At 49.0% G+C, this 9,319-nt stretch overlaps 2 protein-coding genes across 2 annotated transcripts; both read left to right on the forward strand.

The window, feature by feature from the left end:
• Positions 1-352: 352 nt before the first annotated feature.
• Positions 353-4,363, forward strand: LOC137756448 (mucin-22-like). The gene has a single exon (XM_068532702.1). It carries the CDS (start codon positions 353-355, stop codon positions 4,361-4,363), a length of 4,011 nt encoding a protein of 1,336 aa, XP_068388803.1.
• An 11-nt stretch (positions 4,364-4,374) lies between these two features.
• LOC137756449 (mucin-22-like) lies at positions 4,375-5,287 on the forward strand. The gene is made up of 2 exons (XM_068532703.1): positions 4,375-4,702; positions 4,737-5,287. The coding sequence occupies exons 1-2, from the start codon at positions 4,375-4,377 to the stop codon at positions 5,285-5,287; spliced, it is 879 nt and encodes a 292-aa protein (XP_068388804.1).
• The last annotated feature ends 4,032 nt before the right edge of the window (positions 5,288-9,319 follow it).

A 9,319-nucleotide genomic window follows, 5' to 3' on the forward strand; every position in this document is an offset into this window, starting at 1 on the left:
AAACCTCTCCAGTGCCCCAAATGGTTGGTAGAGCTTACCCAAATTTGATATACCAAATAGTCAAATGATATAGTCAGATGATAATTCTCTGGGGAATTAGAGCAGAGAAGGATCAATGGTTGGCTGTGATCAGTGAGGAAAAGGCAGAGATCAAAGGAAACTCCTAACAGAGGGAACAAGAAGATAGTGATGACACAAATGTACTATAAACCAATTCTTACTAACGTGGTTCCCATCTCATCAAATGGCACTGACATCAACCATTGGCACTGTCACCATGGGCACTGTCACCATGAGCACTGTCACCGTGAGCACTATCACCATGGGTACTGTCACCGTGAGCACTGTCACCATGGGCACTGTCACCATGAGCACTGTCACCATGGGAACTGTCACCATGGGCACTGTCACCATGAGCACTATCACCATGGGCACTATCACCATGGGCTATGACACCGTGAGCACTGTCACCATGATCACTGTCATCATGAGCACTGTCACCGTGGGCACTATCACCATGAGCACTGTCACCATGAGCACCATCACCAAGGGCACTGTCACCGTGAGCACTGTCACCATGGGCACTGTCACCGCGAGCACTGTCACCGTGAGCACTATCACCATGGGTACTGTCACCATGGGAACTTTCACCATGGGAACTGTCACCATGGGCACAGTCACCATGGGCTATGACACCATGAGCACTGTCACCGTGAGCACTATCACCATGGGTACTGTCACCGTGAGCACTGTCACCATGGGCACTGTCACCATGGGCACTGCAACCGTGAGCACTGTCACCGTGAGCACTATCACCATGAGCACTGTCACCATGGGAACTGTCACCATGGGAATTGTGACCATGGGCACTATCACCATGGGCTATGACACCGTGAGCACTATCACCATGGGCACTATCACCATGGGCTATGACACCGTGAGCACTGTCACCATGAGCACTGTCACTGTGGGCACTATCACCATGAGCACTATCACCATGGGCACTATCACCATGGGCACTGTCACCATGAGCACTATCACCATGGGCACTATCACCATGGGCACTTTCACCGTGAGCACTCTCACCATGGGCACTGTCACCATGGGCACTATCACCGTGAGCACTATCACCGTGGGCACTGTCACCATGGGAACTGTCACCATGGGCTATGACACCGTGAGCACTGTCACCATGAGCACTATCACCATGGGCACTGTCACCGTGAGCACTATCACCATAAGCACTATCACCACGGGCTATGACACTGTAAGCACTGTCACCGTGAGCACTATCACCGTGAGCACTGTCACTGTGAGCACTATCAGCATGGGCACTGTCACCATGGGCACTGTCACCATGGGCACTGTCACCATGGGCTATGACACCATGAGCACTGTCACCATGAGCACTATCACCATGGGCACTGTCACCGTGAGCACTATCACCATGACTACTATCACCGTGGGCTATGACACCGTGAGCACTGTCACCATGGGCACTGTCACCGTGAGCACTATCACCGTGAGCACTATCACCATGGGCACTGTCACCATGGGCACTGTCACCATGGGCTATGACACCGTGAGCACTGTCACCGTGAGCACTGTCACCGTGGGCACTGTCACCGTGGGCACTCTCACCATCGGCACTGTCACCATGGGCACTGTCATCAAGGGCAATGTCACCACGAGCACTGTCACCATAGGCACTATCACCATAGGCACTGTCACCATGGGCACTGTCACCACGGGCACTGTCACCACGGGCACTGTCACCAAGGGCAATGTCACCGTGAGCACTATCACCATGGGCAATGCCACCGTGAGCACTGTCACCATGAGCACTATCACCATGAGCACTGTCACCATGGGAACTGTCACCATGGGAACTGTCACCATGGGCACTATCACCATGGGCTATGACACCGTGAGCACTGTCACCATGAGCACTATCACCATGGGCACTGTCACCGTGAGCACTATCACCATGAGCACTATCACCATGGGGTATGACACCATGAGCACTGTCACCGTGAGCACTATCACCGTGAGCACTGTCACCGTGAGCACTATCACCGTGAGCACTGCCACCATGGGCACTGTCACCGTGAGCACTATCACCATGCGCACTGTCACCATAGGCACTGTCACCATGGGCACTATCACCATGGGCACTGCCACCGTGGACACTGCCAACGTGGGCACTGTCACCGTGGGCACTGTCACCGTGAGCACTATCACCATGGGCACTGTCACCATGAGCACTGTCACCGTGGGCACTGCCACCATGGGCACTGCAACCACAGCCACTCTCACCGTGGCCACTGTCACCGTGGGCACTGTCACCGTGGGCACTGTCACCATGAGCACTGTCACCATGAGCACTGTCACCATGGGCACTGTCACCATGGGAACTGTCACTGTAAGCACTGTCACCGTGAGCACTATCACCATGGGCACTGTCACCATGGGCACTGTCACCGTGGGCACTGTCACCGTGAGCACTATCACCATGGGTACTGTCACCATGTGCACTGTCACCGTGAGCACTATCACCATGGGCACTGTCACCGTGAGCACTGTCATCATGAGCAGTATCACCATGGGCACTGTCACCATAGGCACTGTCACCGTGGGCACTGTCACCGTGAGCACTGTCACCATGGGCACTGTCACCATGGGCACTGTCACCATGGCCACTCTCACCGTGGGCACTGTCACCATGGGCACTGTCACCATGGGAACTGTCACCATGGGCACTATCACCGTGGCCACTCTCACCGTGGCCACTCTCACCGTGGGCACTGTCACCATGGGAACTGTCACCATGGGAACTGTCACTGTGAGCACTATCACCATGGGCACTGTCACCATGGGCACTGCCACCGTGGGCACTGCCACCATGGGCACTATCACCATGGGTACTGTCACCATGAGCACTGTCACCGTGAGCACTATCACCATGGGCACTGTCACCGTGAGCACTGTCATCTTGAGCAGTATCACCATGGGCACTGTCACCATAGGCACTGTCACCGTGGGCACTGTCACCGTGGGCACTGTCACTATGAGCACTATCACCGTGAGCACTGTCACCGTGGGCACTGTCACCATGGGCACTGCCACCGTGGACACTGCCAACGTGGCCACTGTCACCGTGGGCACTGTCACCGTGGGCACTGCCACCGTGGGCACTGCCACCGTGGGCACTCTCACCGTGGCCACTGTCACCGTGGGCACTGTCACCGTGAGCACTATCACCATGGGCACTGTCACCATGGCCACTCTCACCGTGGCCACTCTCACCGTGGCCACTCTCACCGTGGGCACTGTCGCCGTGGGCACTGTCACCATGAGCACTGTCACCGTGGGCACTGTCACCATGAGCACTGCCACCATGAGCACTGTCACCATGGGAACTGTCACCATGGGAACTGTCACTGTAAGCACTGTCACTGTGAGCACTATCACCGTGGGCACTGTCACCATGGGCACTGTCACCGTGAGCCCTATCACCATGGGTACTGTCACCATGGGCACTGTCACCGTGAGCACTATCACCATGGGCACTGTCACCGTGGGCACTGTCACCGTGAGCACTATCACCGTGGGCACTGTCACCATGGGCACTGTCACCATGGGAACTGTCACCATGGGCACTATCACCATGGGCTATGACACCGTGAGCACTGTCACCATGGGCACTGACACCGTGGGCACTATCACCGTGGGCACTGTCACCGTGGGCACTGTCACCATCGGCACTGCCACCGTGGGCACTGCCACCGTGGCCACTGTCACTGTGGGCACTGTCACCGTGGGCACTGTCACCATGGGAACTGTCACCATGGGAACTGTCACCGTAAGCACTGTCACCGTGAGCACTATCACCATGGGCACTGTCACCATGGGCACTGTCACCATGGGCACTGTCTCCGTGAGCACTATCACCGTGGGCACTGTCACTGTGAGCACTGTCACCATGAGCAGTATCACCATGGGCACTGTCACCATAGGCACTGTCACCGTGCGCACTGTCACCGTGGGCACTATCACCACGGGTACTGTCACCATGAGCACTGTCACCATGGGCACTGTCACCATGAGCACTATCACCATGGGAACTGTCACCATGAGTACTGTGACCATGAGCACTGTCACCATGAGCACTATTCACCATGGGCACTGTCACCGTGAGCACTGTCACCGTGGGCACTATCACCACGGGTACTGTCACCATGAGCACTGTCACCATGGGCACTGTCACCATGAGCACTATCACCATGGGAACTGTCACCATGAGTACTGTGACCATGAGCACTGTCACCATGAGCACTATTCACCATGGGCACTGTCACCGTGAGCACTGTCAACATGGGAACTATCACCATGAGCACTATCACCATGGGCACTGTCACCGTGAGCACTATCACCATGGGCACTATCACCATGGGCTATGACACCGTGAGCACTGTCACCGTGAGCACTGTCACCATGGGCACTGTCACCGTGAGCACTGTCACCATGGGCACTGTCACCACGGGCACTGGCACCATGGGCTATGACACCATGAGCACTGTCACCGTGAGCACTGTCACCGTGAGCACTGTCACCATAGGCACTGTCACCATGGGCACTGTCACCAAGGGCACTGTCACCACGAGCACTGACCACGGGCACTGTCACCATGGGCACTGTCACCGTGAGCACTATCACCAAGGGCACTATCACCATAGGCACTGTCACCATGGGCACTGTCACCATGGGCACTGTCACCACGGGCACTGTCACCAAGGGCAATGTCACCGTGAGCACTATCACCATGGGCAATGCCACCGTGAGCACTGTCACCATGAGCACTATCACCATGAGCACTGTCACCATGGGAACTGTCACCATGGGCACTGTCACCATGGGCTATGACACCGTGAGCACTGTCACCATGAGCACTATCACCATGGGCACTGTCACCGTGAGCACTGTCACCGTGGGCAGTATCACCATGGGCACTGTCACCGTGAGCACTCTCACCACGGGCACTCTCACCACGGGCACTGTCACCACGGGCACTGTCACCACGGGCAATGTCACCGTGAGCACTGCCACCATGAGTACTCTCACCATGAGCACTGTCACCATGGGCACTGTCACCATGGGCACTGTCACCGTGAACACTGTCACCGTGAACACTGTCACCATGGGCACTGTCACGATGAGCACTTTACACCATATTAGGTTGTTTGCTTTGTTACAATTGAAACATCTTGTGAGTTCCCCAGACGTGTAGGAAAATCTGCTGAATCACACAAAAGCTTTGTGTGGAAATTACAGGGCTAAATTCCACATCTGGGATGTCCCAGTATAGATCAAAGACAGAAAAAGGGCAAGTTTCCTCAAAATTGATTAGCAGTCAGCAGCTGCAGGTGACTCAACACCTCTGACACTCCAGGCAGTTCTAATTGCTGCTCTTCGAGAATAGTATGCAGAGACTTTGAGCATGAAGTTAGTTTTTGGACTCTTGTTAGGATTTCTGACTCTCCCAGTTCTCTTAAAGGAAGATAATTTAACAAAAACAATCTCATTACAATAAGTTGGCCATAGAGGAACAGATATATCCTACAACGTTGAGTTTTTTTAAAAAGCATGATATTAAATTGCATATGCAGTATGATCTCAAATAGCTAGGATTTACACGCGTAGTCAAAGCACAGAGGGTAATAAAACAAAATGTCAGCCATAGCTTATCTTCAGGCAATGAAGTTATGAGAAATTGTCATTTTCTTCTTTGCATCTTTCTGGGTTTTCAAATTGCTTTTTAGTTTTAGCATGTGCTACATTTTTGAGCAGCAAAAAAGGTAACCATATTAAAACGATCAGTTGGGAACATTTTTCCATAACTGTTACCCTGTATTTCCAGTGGTTGGTTAAAGATAAACTTCTTTAGCCTAACTAAAAAAAAAAAAGAGAGAGAGAGAGAAATTTCCTTCTTTATATTTTTCTGGTTTAAAGATGCCACATGAACTCCTCTGAGGAATTCTTTTTACATTTGTTGGTTCGGTGCAGTACGGTCCACAGAATCACCTGGCTTCTATCTCCGACCTGCTGAATCAGAATCTCTAGAGGTTAGACCCAGGAAAATGCAGCTAAGCAAGTGTCCCAGGTTATTCTAATGCACACCAAAGTTGAATTACTATCACAATAGTAGTCAAAGAAATCGTAGCTATTTTTATCATTGTGGCCACTATGGGTGAGGTCTCGCTTCAGAATCACATTCATAGCTAAGAAGATATAAAAGCTCCCTTGGGAATCATCACTTATTATTCCCCTTTTTCTGTACTTATGATCATGACTCATTGGGCCAAGAAATATAGCTTATTCTCATTAGTTCAGGGAAGAAGATGAGCAGAGAGCCTTTTCCTTCCCCATACCTTAGTTGACTGGCTCTTTCTTCATATGCTCAGATCATGAAGCAATGTTCTATAATTTTCATTTATTCAAGCAAGCAAACAATTTCTTAGTACCTATTATGAGCCTGCTTGGTACTTTGCTAGTTATAGGAAATACAACAGTGACTAATTAGTTTCTGATTACTTCTGTTAATGAATTACCATAAACTTAGTAGCTTAAAACAACAAACATTTCTTAAGTTGTGGAAGCGAGTATTCTGAAATGAGTCTCACTAGGCTAAAATCAAGGTGACATGCCGACAGAGCTATGTTTCCTTCTGGTGGCTCTAGGGGAAAATCAGTGTCCATGCCTTTTCCAGCTTCTAGAGGCAGTTTGCATTTCTTGGCTCAGGGCCTACTTTATTCATATTCAAGGCCCATAAAGTTGCATCTCTCTGACCCTTCTTCCACCATCCTCATTGGCCTCTGACCACAGCCATGAAGGATTCTTTGATTTTAAGGATGCATGTGATTAGACTGGGCCCATCAGGATAGTCAAGGATCATTTTTCTACTGTAAGGCCCTTACCCTTAATCACATCTACAAAGTCCCTTTATCCATGTGAGGTAACATAGTCACAGTTTCCGGTGATTAGGATGTGAACATCTTTTGGGGGGCATTATTCTGCCTACCACACTACTCAAAGAAGTTCAGTTCTGGCAGAGAGAAAAACATAAAAACAATCACAGAGCAATGTGCCACATCCCATAATAATGACATGTGCAAATGCCCTTGCCAACATAAAAAAGGAGCAACGAATTCACCTTTGGGTTGGGAGAAGTCTGGGTAGGTTTACCAAAGGTGATGCCTGAGACGGGTTTTGAACGGTGATCAGGGAGAGAGAACAAGACAAGGAGTGAGACGCACTTAGATTTAAACTCCAGCTCTACCACTCATGAGCTCTATGATCATGGGCCAATTTCTTAACTCTTCTGAGCCCAGTGTCCTCAGTTATGGAATGAATAATTCATTTCTCATAAGTTTGTTATGTGTATTAACTAAGTAATTGTGGTGAAAGTGCTATGCAAGCTGCAATGTCCAAGTGAACGGAATGGGTTACATACATTAACATGGCTTCTAAAGAGATAGGGTTTCTAGATATCGCAAATAAAAATACAGGGCAGCCAGTAAAAGTTGAATTTCAAATAAACAATTTAAATTTTTGGTATAGGTATGCTCCAGGCAACGTTTGGGACATACTTATACTGAAAAGATATTCGCTGTTCATCTGAAATTCAAATTGAACTAGGCATCCTATATTTTATCTGGCAACTCTTTAAATGGGGTTGTAATCCCTTTGTGCTACTAAGAGAGCAACTGCTACGTATGTTTGGTCCTTTTTGAAAAAAGAGAACTAGGGAAGTCTTTTTGTTCTACAAGAGAGAAGCTATTGAAATTGATGCCATGCAAGATTCAGGAGCACTGGCTTTAGAGTCAAAAGGTCATGAAGGTATCCCACAGCCCCCTGAAATGCCAGCAGATCAAGTTCTTCCACTTCTCTGAGCTGGATCATGGACTTTGGAATAAGACACCGCTGGGTTTCTAACACAGCTTATCCATTTAGAAACTTTGTGACCTTGGGTAAACAACTTCATCTCTGAGGCTTAATATCCCCGCCTATAAAATTGAGATAACCATAGAATCTACTTCATAGAGCTATTTTAAGGATTAAATGCAGTCATTCAGTTAGAGACTTTGCACAATGTGCATAGCAGTGCCTTAAGCTATCAATATGACAGAAAATACTAGAGAGCTTTATATTCTTATGACAGAATCTGGACTGTAATTAACTTTCATTTTATAAACAATAACGTCCCTAGTATATCTGTGAGATATAAAGGCCTCATTATTCTTTCATTACATCAAGACTCATTGGGCCAGGCACTTGGACGGGTCCTGAGGGGAAATAATAGGGAAACACAGAATCCTTACTGTCACAGAGCTCAGTTTTGATGTGTTATCAGATAAAAGAATGGTCGTAGTGAATATTGGAATTTGGCACCATTTTCACCCTCTTCTTTACTCTCCCCTGAATTGCAGGGACTGGAAGACTAGGAACTACATTTCCCAGATTCCCTTGTCAGAAGGGTTCAAGGTCCAGCTTAGGTTCTGCCAGTGTGAACCATAACTTGACATCTGTAAGGCAGAAGAGAAGCAGAAGCCACACTACCTTTTCTCTGCAGCAGCAGGCAGACAACTGGGCCTTAACATGTTTAAATTTGGTAGCAGCCTGTAGGCGTTTCCACAGAAGTAACCTAACTCAATGCTGCACAGCAATTGTGGCCATATTCAATAGTGCCTTCCTGTTTCCTGACCTGGGAGAAGGGCTAGAAGGGTCTAGTGGGAGCAAGCAGCAACTTCTAGATTACTGGAAGCTAGAATAGAACCTGACATCTAGTAGTGGCCTCCCTGACATTCTTTCTTCCAGTTCTTCCAATTGATTTGTAAGCACTTAGTTTCCTATGTTGAATCTCCTTCTTGAAATACTTGCAATGGTGTCCATTTTCCTGACCAACCCTGACTAATGTAACAAGCAACTGCAGTACCATACCATAAGCACAAGGTGATTCAGATACACATAATATGGACACCTAATAGAACCTTTGATAGAAATAGGGAAGTTTCTTTAGAATCAAAATATAACTCATAAGAGGAACATTAACTATTCCTGCATGGCTGAATTCAGAGTGAAAGGAGAAGAGTGGTAAACAATAAGGCTGGAGAAGTAAGGGAGGCAGATGGTGGTGAGATTGCAAAGGGCCTTGTAAACCAGATGATGGTGGGGCAAGTGGGATTGAAGGAATTTATGCAGAGGAATGATACAATCAGATTTGAGAAAAATCATTCTGCTTGGACAGTATTGTGACAGACCA

This window comes from Eschrichtius robustus, chromosome X (assembly GCF_028021215.1).
Source record: "Eschrichtius robustus isolate mEscRob2 chromosome X, mEscRob2.pri, whole genome shotgun sequence".
Classification (NCBI taxonomy): Eukaryota; Metazoa; Chordata; class Mammalia; order Artiodactyla; family Eschrichtiidae; genus Eschrichtius; species Eschrichtius robustus.